Below are 18,271 nucleotides of genomic sequence, written 5' to 3'. Positions count from 1 at the left end.
CACTGTCTCACACTGCAGGCCGCCGAAACCCTCATACATGCCTTCATTACATCCAGGCTTGTCTATGGAAACTCCCTGCTTGTCGGCCTCCCAAACTCCTCCCTCCATTGGCTGCAGATCATTCAGAACTCTTCAGCCCGTGTCCTCTCCCGCACTAGGCTCTGTTACCCTATCACCCCATCCTCCCCCAACTCCACTGGCTTTCCATCACACAGAGGATACAGATCAGGATCCTGGTCCTCACCTTCAAAGCTCTCTGTGGTCTTGCTCCCCCATACCCCTGCGTCCTCCTAAACCCCCACCAACCTATCCACTCCTTCCGCTCACCAGGCTCAGGCCAGCTTCACGTCCCTCGCCTCACTTGCCCCACTATTGGCGGGCCTACAGCCACTCTGCCCCTGTGGAACGCATCCCTCCATCGGCCTCGCCCATTCCCTCACCTCCTTCAAGACCCATCTCAAGATCCTCCTCTTCGACCTTGCCTTCAGTCACCCTCCTTCCACCCTGACCGCCACCCTCCCCGATCCCAACCCGCAGCTCGGGTCCGAAACACTGATTGTCCAGCGCCTTGAGACATCCTCCTGACGTGAAAGGCGCTATACAAATGTAATTTTGTTGTTGTTGTTGGTGATACAGATCTGATCTGGTGCATCAAAACAGAATGTAATGTACCAAAACAGCTGCATTGCCAGAATTTACTGCCACTCTGTTTTTAGTAGCCATGATATGCTCTCCCCATTTTAAAGGTTATTTTAATTTTTAGTATTATAATATAGCAGGCATGCATATACCCACAATTCTTGCTTAAACATGTCATTAAGTGTGAGGATTTAGATTGTTGTTTAAGTCTTCCAGTGTTTTTAAGGTGAAAGTCTGTAGACTTGCAAACCATTTAGCAATGTGTTAGTCCAGTCTGAAAACAACTATTAAGTGTCAGCCTGGTTAAGTCTGATAGCTCTCTTGTTCTCTGAGTTAAAAGGTTGTGGATTCAAGCACTGTTTTGGGACTTTGAGCGTATAGTCTCGGCTTGACATTCTAATGTAATGCTTGGGGAGTGTTGCATTGTTGGAGGTGCCATCCTTTGGATGAGATGCTAAACTGAAGTCCCATCTGTCTCTTTAGATGATGTTAAAGATCCCATGGCATTATTCAAAAAGAAAAGGAGTATCTCCTGGTATCCTGTAAACATTCCCCCACACAAAAAAATTAATTTGTTAGTCACTAACTACACTTTACGGTATTTTCTGCAAAGCTCTTTCAGATGTCATGCAAAGTGGCTATAGAACAATATCAAATGCAAGGATTATTATGATTATCTGGATCTTAACAATCATGGTACACTTCTGGATAAAGGTTTTGCACTTAGAATTCCCTGATGTATCCCTAAGTTGACATAGCATGAAGTTTTAAAAAAAAAAAGATTTCTTAACTCCATCTTCATGAGCTGTGTAGCAGAATCTCACTGCTGTGTGTTGACTTAATAATGATTCAGAATTTTGGACAGCAAGTCTTCTAGAAGTCAGTCTGAATCATAGCACAAATCTTCACCACTAATATTGTTATATATCTGTCAACACTAACTTTAATAGAAATCATATAATAAACCCAAAAATAACATAGCATGAAGTTTTAAAAAAAGATTTCTTAACTCCATTTTGATGTTCTAAAATTGACTGTTGGACCATTTGGAACACAGGAACTGGAGGAGGCCATTCAGCCCATCAAGCCTGTCCCACCATTTTCCAAGATCATGGCCGATTGACAACTCAATTTCACCTCCCCACCCATATCTATCAAGTATTTATCTATTTGTCTTTTAAAAATCTCACCTGACTCTGCCTCCACTGTCCTCTGGGGGAGTGAATTCCATCCTCCCACTGTGAATATGTGAAAAAATGTTTCCTTATTTCACTTTTCAACAGTTTAGCCTCAAGTTTGAGGCTACAGCCTTTAGCCCTCAATTCTCTCGCCAGAGGAAACAGTTGCTCGCTATCCAGCCTGTCAGATTCCTTCATAATTTTATACACCTCGATCAGATTACTCATCAACCTCCTGAACTCAATTCATTACATTTGTTGTTGATATCTACTTTAGACGTTGTATAGAGAAGTGGAAAAACATTAAAGAATGATGCGTACTGTATATATTATGTAGAGTATGCACTGTAAAAGAAACAAATGCTTTTGAAAATCGATTATGTGGATTTTCTATTAAAAATCTTAATTTGTTCAATGTTAGACCAGGGTACAGTCAAGTCTCCATTGCATTCGATTGATTTTCTTGAAGACTTCAATTCCATTCTTAATCAAAAATTCATTTCAACCAATGATGATGGCATGGACGCCTCAGGTAAGGTATCAAGTCACTTTGTATTACAATCAAATTTGTTTTAAGTGAATTATTAAGATGAATTTTATATTCAAACTGTTATTGAAAGTGGATTGGCATTTAAATATTCTTGCAACCAAAATACATAGTCTTTTTTCTGCTACATTTCCTGCTCTCTTTTAATTGAACCTTGTAGGGTCATGTTCTGTAATGGCTTTATCTTCAGGATTTTCCTATAAATTCAACATAATATGGAATGTTTCAAGTTTTCTTATGTCTGCAAAGCATAATTATATAGAATTAGATAATTATATAGACTTAGATAAATTTGCCAAAGGCACTTCATGAACCATATAGCAGAATCTTACTGCTGTGTTTGATTTAATAATGATTCAGAATTTTTGATAGTAAGTCTTCTAGAAGTCGGTCTGAATCATAACACAGATCTTCACCACTTATGTTATATATCTGTCAACACTAACTTTAATAGAAATCATCAATAAACCACAAAATAATTGAGAGAAAAATTAATGTCATGTTTTGTGAGCATTTCCCAATGTCTTTATAATGGGAAATCGCATTGTAAAAGAGGAACACTAATGTTAGCAACATGATCTCACTATATGGATAGGTACCGACATATAGGACAGATCCTTTGATGTAATCTGAACTATTCTACTGCAAATTTTAACTGCAAGTTACAAAGGAATAGTATACCCTGTATATTTTCAGTAGATGTGGACAGAAAAATGCTTCCTAATTTGTGCAAGTTGTTAAATAATAAATTATATTTGGACAATAATGTTTTTCTGATGAGTCCCATTGATTACTTTTACTTTATGAGTGTCTGGAAATAAACTAATTGCTGCTGAATGAAAAATTCATTCTGAAAACTAAATTAAAATTTCACGTCTTTCATCCATTCCTCTTTCCTACTTCTCTGAAAATAATGATGATTTGCTAAGCTGTGTCCAAACATTAAAAACCCCACATGAAAAAATGTTGAACAATCTTTCCAAAAAATAGTGTGTGGAAAAATAACGTCAGAGGCTTCTAAGTATGCATCACTCATTCATTTCTCAGATTCTATAATATATCCCCCCTCTCTACTGAGTAACTCTCTACAGCTACTTGTTTCCATCAAAGAGCATAGTGACTTTAAGCATTAAATTCACATGTCTGTGATCAATAAAAAGGCCAATTCGGTGTTAGGAGATCAATGATTTCAATGATAGATGTAATTATTTAAAACAACAAATTAAAAGAATTACAATGTATTACAACAAATGACAAATGCTTTCAATGATGCTTTTTTCTTGTATTTGAAATGCACAAATTATTCGCTTTTTTATTTACTGTCGTCTGACAACTTTTCAGACTGGCTGAAGAATTTACATTAAAATCTTTACACTGGCTAGATTCAAAACAGATGAATAGTTATTATACAGAAGTGGGAATGTAAAGGATTTCAAACAATATGCATTACAAAATTATTCCTTATTTCATATAATGTACACATTGTACATCATTACAGTTCAAATAATGTGGTACAATATTAGTCTTATTCAAATTACCTGATTCAATCAAAGGATTCTGCTATAAATCTGCCCAGTATGGTGTTTAGTCCTTTATGTCCAGCATAGTTGTGCATATAGTTTGTGAATGTATTGGCAACATTTTCCAGACAACAGATAACAGATACTATAGAATTAGAGAAATTTACAATGCAAGCAATGAAAAAGGTTTTCTCCTCCTCCCCCGAAACCTCAGAAGTAGTTGCTTAACATTTGAACCAGTATAACCATTGAATCCAGATACAAGAGCATGTGGTCACAAATTTACATCACATATAGTGACTTCCAGCCTTGATAAAATGATGAGTTGGATTGATCACTTGCTCAGGATGAATCATTCTGTTTATCCCTATCTCCTTGTTTTAGAACCACTTGTCACTCTCCTATTGATTCTTGAGATCAGGAATTTGCTCTGTACGAAATCCTGGGCACAGAACCCACCCCCATTTCTTAACTTCTCAATTGCATCACTTCATTGGGGACATTTGAAGTGGTTTTTCTTTGTTGTTGTGAAGTATGCTAATACTGAAGGAAGTGGAAAAACAATAAATGATTCCCTGATGTTTTGGGAATTATTTTCCACAGCTTTCTGACATTATTATTATAATAGGCTGATGAATCATTGTATGGTGTTGCTGCATCCTGTTTGCCGGCAGTTTAAGACTTGTGTTCTAGACAGCTGGGGCCAGCTGATACTGCCCATGCTGTTTGTCTCCTCCCCAGTGCTTAAGTACCCTTCTAAGTACATTATTTTCTCATTGCAACACTTAAATTTCCATCAGCATTAAATAATTGTTTGTTTATTACCCTAAATAAATCTTTGTGGATATCCATTGATTTAATGCATCTCTTGAGGACAGGTCAATATGAAAGGAAGGATGAGAATTTAGGGCTAATATTCAAAAAGAAAATAGTAAATAATAGTACATGCTTGTAGTTGTTTTCAGAAGTATGGTCCGTCTGCCTGTTCCATTGGATTCGAAAAGAGAAGGGAGTTTCTCCCTGGTTCGTGGCCAACAGTCTTCCAAATAAAATTAGTTACGCACTCCATGGTTGTTTGTGGGACATTGCTGTGTGCAAATTGGCTACCACACTCGCCCACAAAATACAGTCAATCTACTTTACAGTATATCAGTATATCCTGCAAAGTGCTTTGAAATATCTCGATGACATGATAAGGTGCTATATCAAATGCAAGAATTATTATTATAGAAAAGGTGCATAAACACTTCTTTAAGAGCCTTCAAAATCTAACACTACGTGCACACGTAGGACAATTTTAGCATTGCTTTAGTTTTAATGGCAGAGCAGGGTCGATGGGCCTATTTTTCCTATGTGTACGTAATTATTTGTGATGGTTTTGCTCTAGTAGGGTCTAATTTCCAGTATTTCTGAAAACAATTTCTTACTAAGTAATCTCATTAGAATTCTTGTCAACTCTCCTTTCCAGAAGTAGATCAATTTAGAGCAGTGTTTTCAAGGGTCATCATAACATTTTTCCAGGCATCAGAACATTACTAATATGTTTCCATTACAGCAGCTTATACTCCCATGTTTTATACAGAGATATTCAATGTATGTTTATGCAGAGGCACACAAACCCCAAAATGTACCTCTCCTTTCTTTCCCAATATCACAAAGGACACAGAGATGGTTAGAAAGTTGCAGCTGTTGTGACTTTTTAATTTGGAAACTATTGAGGTTTGAAGAAAAAGGAACTGGTCATAAATTCCTGCACCCCTGGAAAGAAAGTCCAGTTACTTCATGTTATGGGGATTAAGTTGCCTCAAGAAGCGGTGCCATAGTCTGGGCTACTTAACCAGATGTTCCAAAATAGTTGTTACTGATCTGGCCTGAAGCATGTACAATTATCTTGTGTTTCTGCCACCTTGATGGGTTCAAATAGTTTGCAGCTGCAAAATTTAAAAGAAAATATCCTCATATAGCAGTTTATATTTTGAAAATCAGGCCAATGAAAAGCAGGCCAGAAGATTACACCAAGTCTTTGATTGAAGTTTGCAGGTGCAGGAATTGGTTTCTCTAGGCTTATTTGCAGTAATGTTGTAGCTCTAACTTCGATTGAGTTAAGTCAGTATCGACTGAATGAGCTCACAAAGGAAATATTTCAAGTCTTGGAAATGATCTCTGCCAAGATGGAATTTGATGGAATTGACTGCTTCCAGATAGTTGGGAGGGGTATGTATTTCGAAACACACATTAATTCAGTCTATTAAATATGGAATCAGGTGCCTTTAGGAACACCGCCCATAATCAAACAGCAGTAATTAATTTTAGAATGCCAACAAAATAAATGAACAGAAATATGTGTTCAGTCCTACGTAAATACTGTGTCTATACAGTCATAAGAATAGTAACCTACTGTGATGCCTGACAGCTGTTCGGATTAAAATTAATTTAAAATTAAACTGCATTTCATCTGTTTGGATTAACATTTCTAAAGCTGCTACTGTTATTGGGAGCATTGTAGTCATGAACCTTTTCCCACATTCAATTTGTGATGCAGGAATTCTGAATAATAAACAAAACTTCAACTTGTGCTATGCCAGGCTCTGACTTCAATTTGAATCATTCTTTCAACATTTAGTATACTCCCAGTGGGTACAATACAATACATATTTACATTTATGTAGAGCCTTTCACGTTGCGAGGATGTTCCAATGTGCTTAACAATCCTGTCTTAGCTCCTGAGCTGGGGGTTGGAGCAAGGTTGGCAGGAAGGGGAAAGATGATCAATACCACCGGGAAAGAAATAAGTCTTTTATTAATGTGGTGAAGGAGGAAGGGGGAGCAGAGAGACTCTGGGATAGAGTTCCAGAGAGAGATGCGGAAAGCCCAAATGCTTTTTATACCTTTTGTTCTTTTCAGAACTACAATAGCCCTGCCCACTGCAAGACTATTGTACTTTTGTAATATCCTGCAATATTTTTATGTTTTATTCACCTTACCATTGAAGCCAGGAAGTGTTCAACTTGACATCCAGTTTTCCTCTTTCATCTCATGTCTGAGCACAAAAATGACCTAATATTGCAGCAGTAATCCATTAAATGTGATCACATGTGCCTAATGTAAGATACTTTAAAATTATGTTTTTTTCCCGCCCCCATCAAATTTTATTTCCACTGTTCTTGAAGGTATTAACATCCATGGGCACCACCCCCCGCCCCCCCCGCCACCCCCAGGGCTTCATCCTCATGGCTGTATTTCACGTGACAGTATAGTCATTAAGTAAAGTCCCAAAGGATCAACTAATGCTGGTGTCTAAGCTAAAGCCAGCTTCGCCATAAGCTGGGGAGCAAGACTGGGACTGTACAAGTTTGCATCGCTTAGCTTCAAATGAGACCATTTTTGTATCCACTAAGCTATCAGAGGAATTCACTGTGTATACAGTATTATGTGCACATTTTATTCTCAGCAAAAAGGCATCATCAAAATGTGTTGATTGGTCAGTTATGGTATCAAAACCCAGATTTTAAAGTTATGCAATGAGCTTAGTGAAATTGTTTTGGACTGACAACATACATGCTGAAGCCAACAAGAGCATATATTACTCAAACTAAGCTACAGATACAAGTTTTAATCATGAAACATTATTAACCGTGGAGTAAGTTTAAACGTACAGTGGTTTGCAAAAAAAATGCTTGCCTTATTTTTCTATGCTTTGTTTACAAGTAAAGTTTATAAACAATTTACCAATTTAACAGTCTTAACTTAACAGTACCATACAGGAAGGAGGAGGGAAAGAAGAATTTAATGCCATTTTGTGGACCGTGAAACAATCCACAGATGGTATTTTTGAAATATTATATTACTTCGATACTCAAAAGACATGTTTTTGACTTGAATTGTAAGATTAGCTTATTGTCCATTACCTCTGAGACCAGACTAATGGGGTGTAAGTCTCCTTTCTCTGCCAGCTCTAAACTGTTCTAAGTGAATCAAGGATTGGCAGACTCGATCCATTTCCAAGAGGGTGCACATTAACAGGTTGAAATTAACCATAATTCAACCATTATGCCATTTCACTCAGAGAGATTGTAAGGATAGCTGCCAAAATTCTTAACTGGTCCAATAAAAGATTATTTTTCTGAAACTGAGGTTTCATTGTAATGACACATTACTGCTTGAATACTAGATGAGACGAGTGTTCTATTTGAACTTGACTTCAGCTACAAATTGTGAAAAAAATAATTTTTAATTTTAGTATGGCAACATCTGTTCCATATATAAATGAGGAAGATTAGCATTTAAACATGAGTGAATTTTTTAAGGTTGAATACAATGAGTGGTGGGGGGATTAGCAACAACAACACACATTTATGTAGCACCTTTCATGTCAGGAGGATATCTAGCAGTCAGGAACTTTAAATTGGCCCAATAATAATAATCTTTACATTTTGGTACAGCACCTTTCAAGTTGGCAGGCTGTCCCAAAGCGATCTACAAGGATATATCGTAAAGTGGAGTTTTGTGAGTGAACTGCAGCCAATTTGCACAGAACAATGTCCCACAACAACAACAACAACAAGATTTCATTTATAGAGCGTCGGGAGGAGGTCCTAAGGCGCTGGACAGTTGGGTCAGGAGAAATGGTCAGGGTGAGGGAAGGGAGGGAGCGAGGAGGGGGTAGAGAGTCGAGAGGGGAGCTGAAGGCACGGTCAAAGAGAAATGTCTTGAGACCGGCCTTGAAGGAGGAAAGGGAGGAGGCAAGGCGAAGGCACTGGGGGATAGAGTTCCAGAGCCTAGAGGCTGAGAGGCTGAAGGCCCGGCCACCGATGGTAGGGCGGTTGGGGCGGGGGATGTGGAGCAGACCGGAGCCAGAGGAACGGAGGGTATGGGCAGGTAGGTAGGGGGATAGTAGGTCGGAGAGGTAGGGATGTGCAAGGCCGTGAATGACCTTGTAGGTGAGGATGAGGATCTTGAATTCGATCCTCGGGGGGATGGGAAGCCAGTGGAGGCGAGCGAGGGTGGGAGTGATATGGTCGCGAATGGGATACTTAATGTCCACCTGAACAGGCAGACAGAACCACAGTTTAAAATTTATCTGAAGGGCAGCATCTCCAATAATGCAGCCGCCCCCAGCACTGCATCTTAGATTAGTGAGTATCAATAATTTTTATTCAAATTTTGAATTATTTGGTTACTTTTGTACTTCATGGCTGTTTGTGGGACTTTGCTGTGCACAAATTGGCAGCCATGTTTGCCCACAGAACACATAATCGCTCCACTTTATACAATATAGTGGAGTCCTGCAGCTCAGTGGTTAGAGCATTCGCTTTGCTAGTGAGAGACCTGAGTTCAATTCCAGGCAGGACGAAACCTTGGGCAAGTTTCCTTACTCCACACGCCTAATAATAATCCCTCCAAAAAAAAAACAATAATAAATTGGTCATTTTCAATCCATGACTGTTTGTGGGACACTGCTGTGCGCAATTGGCTGCCGCGTTTGCCCACAAATATACAGTCAATTCACTACAGTATATTCTGTGAAGCGCTTTGGGACGTCTAGAAGATGTGAAAAGCGCTATATCAAATGCAAGGATTATTATTATTATTATATATCCTGTGAAGAGCTTTGGGATCCCTCCCAAAGTGAAAGGCACTATACCAAATATAAGGAGACTTCATTGTAGTGTTGGTGGAGCACCACATCGTCAGGTGCTATTTTTGGCATAAACTGAATTCTGTCTGTTTTCATGTAGATATCACCGTATTTGAAAATGAGAACCGATTTTCTCTAGGTGTCCTGGTCAACAATCCCTCAGATAAGATTCACCTGATTACTGTTTATGGGATCCTGATTTATCTGAAAAATAGACACTACACTTGACAGAAATTACTGTAGAGTTTTTTTTGTGTAAAAAGCTTTATAAAAAAGCAATGTTCTTTTTCTAAACCAAAACTGTATCTACTAACCATTGGAGAATCCTAGATTTCTTAAAACAATTTAACGAAGAGTCGAAAACACAAAAAACTTTGACAAGAACCTAGGATCAGATCATGACTGTTGAACATTGCAGTCTCTTAATAATCCATCTGATACCGAAAAATGAAAGCAGGCTAGGTGACTCAAATGCTGATTTTTGCCCTCCCTTGATGCACTCTGAAGCTCCCTTGATATCACAGTGAGAATTGAGAACTCAGTGTTCATGAAGCTGAATCATTTAACTAGCACAATGAGTCAAGAAAATCAATTTATTGTTACCTTCTAAATTCTTTCAGGGATTGAGTCAGGCTGTTTATATTTTATACAGCCGCATAGATATCTATGGCTAGACGATTATTGAATAGACCATTAAACACAAATGTTCAGTATTTCTTTGCTTCTAATTAAATATATTGTAGGGCACTTCAGCCCTTAACCTGCAGAAGATTATGTACAAGGCTAAGTCACCAGCTTGAGGGCACACTTTATGCGCTGGCAATTGTGCTATCCACAGATGCCTGATCACAGTAGCCAACTGAAAGGCATGACCATGGAGTCTTGCTACGGATCTGGTCTTACAGTGTCTTGAGATTTTACAATCTCTGAGAGACTGCTGTTTTAAATTCTGAGTTTAATGGAGCTTTGATTCTAAGGCCCACCACCACAGGGACCCACAATGAGTAGGGAGTCATTGAAGGCTCGCCTAATTTCAGGGAGAACTTGAAGAAGGCTGGAAAGTCCACCTTAAAAACAGACATTAATGCTGCCAGTAGCATTTGCTTCCAGCAGCCAGGCTACAGCACAATTTGATTATAACGTGTCCGACCATAATTTGTACTGTTCTAGCAAATTGCATCAAAAAGCACTGGATGAAGTGGGCATTAAATCAAATTAAACCTTTTGTATGCAAACATTTGGGGTTATCAAGCGTAAAGGGCGACCAAGCTGAATGAGCTTGAGAAATCATTGTAAAACACACCCAATTCCAGCTGTCCAAATTAGATTTAATCATATTGGCGTGAACTGCTTTGTACATATTGTTTGATCCAGTTGCTTTTACAGCTGTCATACACCATTTCAATTACTAAAATCAAAGGATGAGTAAATTACATAAAAAATTAACCAAACAGCCTGACTTGGAAAATCATTTAAGGAATATGCAAAGAATTATTCACATTGGTATTAGATAAGTGTAAGAATAATTTTCCACAGCTGACTGATGTTTCAACTGGTAAATGTATTGCCCAGTACTGAGCCACATGTAAGGGCTATTAAAGTTGAGTTTATTCATAAAACATAAAATAACAACCCGGTTATTTTGGGTTAGCAGTCCTGACTCATTGGGTTAATTTTTGAGTGAGATACCCAAGGTAAACCAGCATTTGTGGAATGCACCCGAGTATCAGTCCCTTAGGAGAGGGACAGCTTAACAAACAATAGTTTGTGAATCCTACTTTTATCTGCTATTTGATTTCAGCATTGCCAAATAGATCCTTGTGATGCTTTTCCAATGTGGCTATTGGAAAACTAGACATGACAGGACTATGATTAGACAGAGTCAACATGGCTTTACAAAAGGGAAGTCATGCTTAACAAATCTTTTAGATTTTTGTGAGGACATATCAAGTAATAATAATAATAATAATAATCCTTGCATTTGATATAGCGCTTTTCACGTCGGGAGGACGTCCCAAAGCGCTTCACAGAATATACTGTAAAGTGAGTTGACTGTATATTTGTGGGCGAACGCGGCAGCCAATTGCGCACAGCAATGTCCCACAAACAGTCATAGATTGAAAATGACCAATTTATTATTGTTTTTTTTTTTTTTTGGAGGGATTATTATTAGGCGTGTGGAGTAAGGAAACTTGCCCAAGGTTTCGCCCTGCCTGGAATTGAACTCAGGTCTCTCACTTGCAAAGCGAGTGCTCTAACCATGAGCTACAGGACTCCGCAATAGGGAGGAATCAGTGGATGTAGTGTATTTAGATTTCCAAAAGGCATTCGATAAGGTGCCGCATAAAAGGTTGATTCACAAGATTAGGGCCCATGGAATTAAGGGGAATATAATAGCATGGATTGAAAAATGGCTAACAGAAAGTAAACAAAGAGTAGGGATAAACGGGTCCTTTTCAGATTGGCGGGATGTGACTAGTGGAGTGCCACAAGGATCAATGCTTGGGCCTCAACTATTTACTATCTACATCAAAGATCTAGATGAGGACAACAAACTTAATATATCCAAATTCGCGGATGACATCAAACCAGGAGGAAGAGTAAACACCGAGGGTGACATTAAAAAAATGCAATGAATATAGATAGGCTAGGTGAGTGGGCAAATAGGTGGCAGATGAAGTATAATGTCGGGAAGTGTGAGGTCATCCACCTAGGTGGCAAAAACAGTGGAGCAGATTATTGTTTAGATGGGGAGACACTAGATAGTGTTAGCGTTCAGAGGGACTTGGGTGTCCTTGTACACCAGTCACAAAAAGTTAGTTTGAAGGTACAGCAAGCAGTTAGGAAGGCTAACGGTATGTTGGCATTTGTTACAAAAGGGTTAGAATATAAAATAAGGAAGTCTTGCTGCAACTGTATAGGGCTCTAGTGAGACCGCACCTAGAGTATTGTGTGCAGTTTTGGTCTCCTTATTTAAGAAAGGATGTACTCGCCTTGGACGGGGTACAATGTAGATTCACTAGGTTGGTACCAGGGATGAGGAGGATGAGTTATGAGGATAGGTTGAGCAATTTAGAATATAGAAGAATGAGAGGTGATCTTATAGAAACCTATAAGATTATTGAGGGGCACGACAGAATAGATAGTGGGAGACTTTTTCCCCTGGTTGGAGAAACTATAAACAGTCTTAAAATTAGGGCTAATCCCTTTCGCACTGAGTTGAGGAAAATCTTCTTCACTCAGAAGGTAGTGAAATTTATGGAATTCTCTACCCCAAAGAGCTGTAGATGCTCAGTCCTTGAACATATTCAAGACTGAGATTGATAGATTTCTTGCAGATATAGGGATTAAAGGATATGAGGATAAGGCGGGTAGGTGGAGTTTAGAATAGATCAGCCATGATCTTATTGAATGGCGGGGCAGGCTAGAGGGGCCGAATGGCCTACTCCTGCTCCTAATTCTTATGTTCTTATGTCTGGATATTGGAATTTTCCATTACTGCTCCGAAGCAGGATTCTTTTTTTCCCCATTCTTGGTGGGTGTTCAATTTTGGCTTTGGTTGGATAGACAATCCTTTTGATTTGCTCTGTTTTTATGAACTTCTAATAAGTTTTGTTCTGTTTTTAATTTGGAACTGCTCAGGGATTTATTGTTTATATTCTTAATTTGGCATATAAATTTAGTTCTGTATTGTTACACTTGCTGTAGATTTTGTTTTATGATGCTTGAAATTTATAAATAAATAATTGAGAAAAGGCCAGCAAGCCCATCCTTCATTCTTTTTGACAGATATAACTTGGGATGTATACCATGTTTACAGAACGAAAAAAACAATTTGAGAACATGGAGCTTTGAAATAGGCAGATTTTTTTTCATGTAATTTTTGCAAAGTAAACTGAGTGGAAGCTGTTCTATCACAGTGTTTGTTTCCATAATAATCACCGGATTAAAAATAGGATTATAAATGGTTTTGTTTGGAGTAGAATTACTAGTTCAATCCTCAACCTGTTACATTGGGTAAATAAAACAGTGAGTTGGAGGTGGAAGTTGTAATGTGTGTTTAAAGCCTTTTCAAATGTCTTGTTTCAGGATAAATGTTTATGCCCAAGAAAGCAACAAATCCTGAGTAATTTACAGAATTTAAGATGAGATGACTATAAATCAGAAAGTGGACTTCACTTGCTCTTTAGCATTTGTAAATCTTCCAATGATGTGTCAGTAAGCTTCTCACTATATGAGCAGATGTTTGTAATGGAATATTGGTTTGGATATTTGTTTAAAAAGAATCTGTACAGCGTAATCCTCTTAAGATGTACCATTTTTGTGAACTTCAGTTTTGAATCATAAAGCTGAAATGTCTCGTGGGCATGGCCTTAAATCCATTCTTTTAAAAGATTGTGCAAAAATATAAACAAAAATCATTATTTCAGTTTTAATTTGAATGGTGGACTTCTGCATTTCTTAAAAAGAACATGAGAAATATTGGGCTTCAGTGAATTTTGGGGGGAAAACAGGGTATTTTTAGAAAAGAAAAGACATTTCTAATGTAAAACATTTATGGAAGAAAATATAAACCTTGACTTCAACTATGAGACAGATGCAATTTATTTTTCTCACATATGGGAAGGGGTGGAGTGGGAAAGAGTATTCAGTGTTATTGTGAGAGATAATACTAAAGATCCATTTATGTTTAGTTTCAGTAGTGGAGTCCTTTCTTGAAAGTAAACATTTTCATTTTTTGTTTACAAAATGTATAAATACTTTTATACTTTTATACTTTCATTCAGTTGCTTGGTACAGTCAGGAAAACATTTATAAAGTACGATTACAAAATATATATCTTCAAAAAATAAATAATATGTTTTTGGGGACAAGGAAAGCAAAAACAAGCATTTTATAGCATCTTGATATGACAAGACACTAAAGAAATAATGACAATCAAGTGTAGTTTCTGTTTATGGACAAACATGTCAGCTGTTTGCAACAAGAAGGTCCCACAAATAGCGATAAAGTGAATGAACAATTAATCCAGAGGATTATTAGCTGAGACACAAAAATCACTTCCTTTTGTGAAGGATTTTAATTTCCACCTGAACAGCCTGACAGGATTGCAGGGTTACATCTCATCCAAAAGACTGTGTCGCTGAAAATCTAACACAGTTACATTAAGTCTAGTTGTGTGTTTTCAATCCATAACCTTAAATCAGAAGACGGAGGGGATACTCATTCTTAAAGATCTAGGTTGACAACATAGTTTTCACTCTACTGGTTACCATAGTAATATATTAGTGAGCCTTCAAATTAATCATCATTGAGCTCTAGTCATTTTCTTTTACTATTCACTTACATTTACAAAGAACAAATTATTGCTCTAATTCAGAAATAAGTCATTGAATAGTTAATTGAACAGGGAGCTATCCCAGGACCTATTGGGCCTTTTTCTGCTCCTTCCTTTCTATGTATCCATGTGTGGTCACTTTTTTGCTTAGTTTCTTTGCCTTAAAAAAAAGGCCAAATTGCTCACAGGCTAAATCTCATGACCTTTTTTGTTAGAATGAGATTCTCTAAAAAAATGCTTTTGGAAATTATCAAAAGTCAGCATAACCCACAGCAGATAGTCTCAGGATGTCTGTCTTATTTATCCAGAGATCATGTCATCCCATCTTGTGACCTTGCTTCCCTTTCCCATGTCATCAACCCGCTGTTCTCAACCAGGGAAGGTTACTTTAATACATTAGCTGAGCAAACAAACGGAGAAACACTGTTTCCTTATTTGAATGTAATATTTATATATTTATAAACATCTTTGGCAACTGCAAAGGTGCCAATCATTACTTTCCCTTTAGTATATTTATTAACACACTTGCCAATAAAAGCAAAGAGGAACATGTTTCTTCCCACTCAAACGTAAGATATTATTGAAGAAGCATTTTTTTATAGAGCTCTCTTACATACAGATTGTTTGAGTTTCAGACTGGAAATTTTAGCTGCATTTTCATTCCTACTCACCATTCAAAATTAATGTAAGGGAAATTGGCCTATTCCATTTTTGCTTTTTTAATCATAAATGATTCAAAAGAACAGAAATGGCTCCATTGATTCAAACAAAATTCAGAAAAATAGCAAAATTGCTATGTAAAGAGTGCGATATGATGATGGTTTCCTCAGCACAGGAATAATATGAATAATGGATTCATCAAAGGTGACCAATGCACTACCTGATCAAATTCTTATTCTCCCTCTCTGGCAATGTGATAACATCAATATATTGCAATATCAGTGTTTGATCATCTTTGTCTACCATACCAGTAACAATTTGCACACATACATAACACCTCTCATGTAGGAGAATGCCTTAAAGTGATATATAGAAACGGGGAGACTGAGTTGGGGGGAAGATGGGGGATTGCAGGTCGGTGGCCATAGGTACAGTTCAAAGGGAGCAGGTTTTGATCTTATTGTATGTATGCTCCATGTTGAGTGCTCTTTGACTGCGCCTTTATCACCTTCCTGCATTTTGGAGTTGGAAAAGGTAACAATGCTTATAAATGTCTTCACTCTAGATGGATTTGTCACAGTGCCAACAACTAAAATTAAATTATTTCCATCTTTCTGTCAGTCTATCTCTTTCTTGGTTCTTTCTGTCTGCCTTTCAGTCTTATTTCCATGCGTTGTTTGTGTCATTCTTTTTCTTCCTCTTTTTTCTTTTATTCCCTTTCTATTCATCTTTCTGTCTTTCTCATAGCATATTTTGACCAAAAATGCAAGCTTTGTTTTCAAAGTAGGTTTCATCTGGCATTCAGACAACACAGATTCTCTTAGATTGTAATGGTTGCCAATACAACTCCTGTTTTCAAATCTTTTTGTTTTAAAAAAACACTTTGGTTAAATCAACAAAAGAAGCATAGCATTTGAGTCTAACAAAAACTGATACAACAACAACAACTTGGAATTATATAGCGCCCTCCACGCTGGACGGGGTCTCAGAGCGCTTTACAGTAAGGGATCCCGGGACTCAAATGATATTGAGAATCCTTTGTTTGGGGGCAGGGGGATAAATTAATATTTCCCCACTCCCCATCTTCGAAAGGCTTTTAAGTTATTTTTGCCTTCCACTGGGATAGGATCCCATGGGCACCCTTACAATACCTAGTACTTTGCCCCAATAGCTTTTATTCATGTCTGAGACTTGGCAGTGAATGTTCCTAATGGGTTTAACAACAATTTTAAGAAAGGTGGAAAACTAGATTCCAAATTAAGACTGAATTTAAGAATGTTCATAAATATTGTACGATTTAAAATTTTAAGGCAGTAGAGGCTAAGACCATTTGAAGTTCACCTACATAATATACAATCGCTACACTTTACAGTAAATATTTCAAAGCGCTTGGAGACATCCTCCCAATGCAGTATCAAACTTAATGATTGTTATTATTAAATGTCATGCCTCCGGAACGTGTGATGTTTCAAATTTAATTCAGTCTATTTGATATTCTATAAGGAATGCCCACAGAATAGCTTGCCAGTGAAGGTTAGCATAACTCGTTATTATTATCATAGACTGATTCATGACATTTCCATATGATTAATGTACAGGACTCCTTTGATCTTTTTGTAGCAAGGTTGAAAAAAGAAACAAGCCTGGTTTGTAAAAGACTGTCGTTATATCCTTGTATTTCAGTTGCTTTGGCTGCGTACAAATGGCTAGTTTGTTACCTGTTGAGAGAAAGCCACATGAAATTTGATCAGGAGAAGAAATCGGGAAAATCAGATTTTGAGTCCAGAAACAACAGTCAGGTAAGGGATTGGAGGAAGTTCTGTGACAGTTGCTTCATCTTGTTTATTTAGCTTGTCCATAATCTTAATTGATAGCACTTTGGTTCAAGTTTCAAACTACATTACCAGAGAACCCATGGCACTATTCAAAAGGTAAAGTGATTTTTCTTTCTTTGTTCAGGCAATAATCATCAAGGTTAATTAACTTCATGGCTGTTTGTGGGACTTTACTAGCTTGAACAGCTTCCAAGTGTGCCAACAATACCAATATCAATAAAATGCTTTGAGATGTTTTATGATAAATTACAAAGGTTTGTTTTTTTGACAATTATATGGTGACTAAAGTTGCATTGTACCCATTAAATGGCTTGTGTCTGATGTGACTAAACAAAGGACAATTGACTACTTCATATTTCTTGATGAAATAATTGATGGTCACAAGGTGATTGAAGTAACATCGTTCATATTATGTAACATTGTTCGTACTATTGTTCATATTAGTGATGTAAGCTGAAAATTTATGAAATTCCAACAACCAGAGGGGGGCAAATATCTGATCATTAGCTACCATAATGCACTTTGGGCTTAATTAAGGTATAATTTAAACACAGCTGATGAAATGCAATAATTTACTCTTTATTTTCTAAAGAACTCCATTAAATTATTATATTGAATGCCTCATGTCCAAAACTTATCAATAATTCTTCTTAATGCCATTCAAAGAATGTTGGAACAGAAGTTTAGTTTTAATCCAAATCGGCACATTCATTTCTAGAACTTTTGAAAATTATTTCAAATTTGTTAAAGAAGTTTGTATTAAAATATTGTTTCCACAGCAAATTCAAAGTGGAAATTCAGTTTGCATTAGTTAAAAGATGCAATGTTTTTAAAAATAATTGTACAGTATCTCCTTTTAAAATTGGGGTTAAGGCATAATGCTTCAGCTGAGTAAAAAGAACCTCCTTCTGTGATT

General features: G+C 37.3%; 1 protein-coding gene across 2 annotated transcripts in view; it reads left to right on the top strand.

The window, feature by feature from the left end:
* Positions 1-18,271, top strand: part of acox3 (acyl-CoA oxidase 3, pristanoyl) — a 62,571-nt gene that overhangs the window by 32,798 nt on the left and 11,502 nt on the right. For both annotated transcript variants that reach the window (XR_487716.2, XM_007891478.2), the window contains exons 13-14: positions 2,239-2,349; positions 17,204-17,319. Coding sequence is in view for 1 of the 2 variants with exons in the window: in XM_007891478.2 (XP_007889669.1) it covers positions 2,239-2,349; positions 17,204-17,319 (227 nt within the window). In the remaining variant the exon portion in view is untranslated. The remainder of the gene's footprint in view (positions 1-2,238; positions 2,350-17,203; positions 17,320-18,271) is intronic.

The sequence above is a fragment of the Callorhinchus milii genome, unplaced genomic scaffold (genome assembly GCF_018977255.1).
Source record: "Callorhinchus milii isolate IMCB2004 unplaced genomic scaffold, IMCB_Cmil_1.0 Scaffold1, whole genome shotgun sequence".
NCBI classification, from domain to species: domain Eukaryota; kingdom Metazoa; phylum Chordata; class Chondrichthyes; order Chimaeriformes; family Callorhinchidae; genus Callorhinchus; species Callorhinchus milii.
The sequence above is the reverse complement of the archived record's forward strand: the minus strand, read 5'-3'. Positions and strand labels throughout refer to the sequence as shown.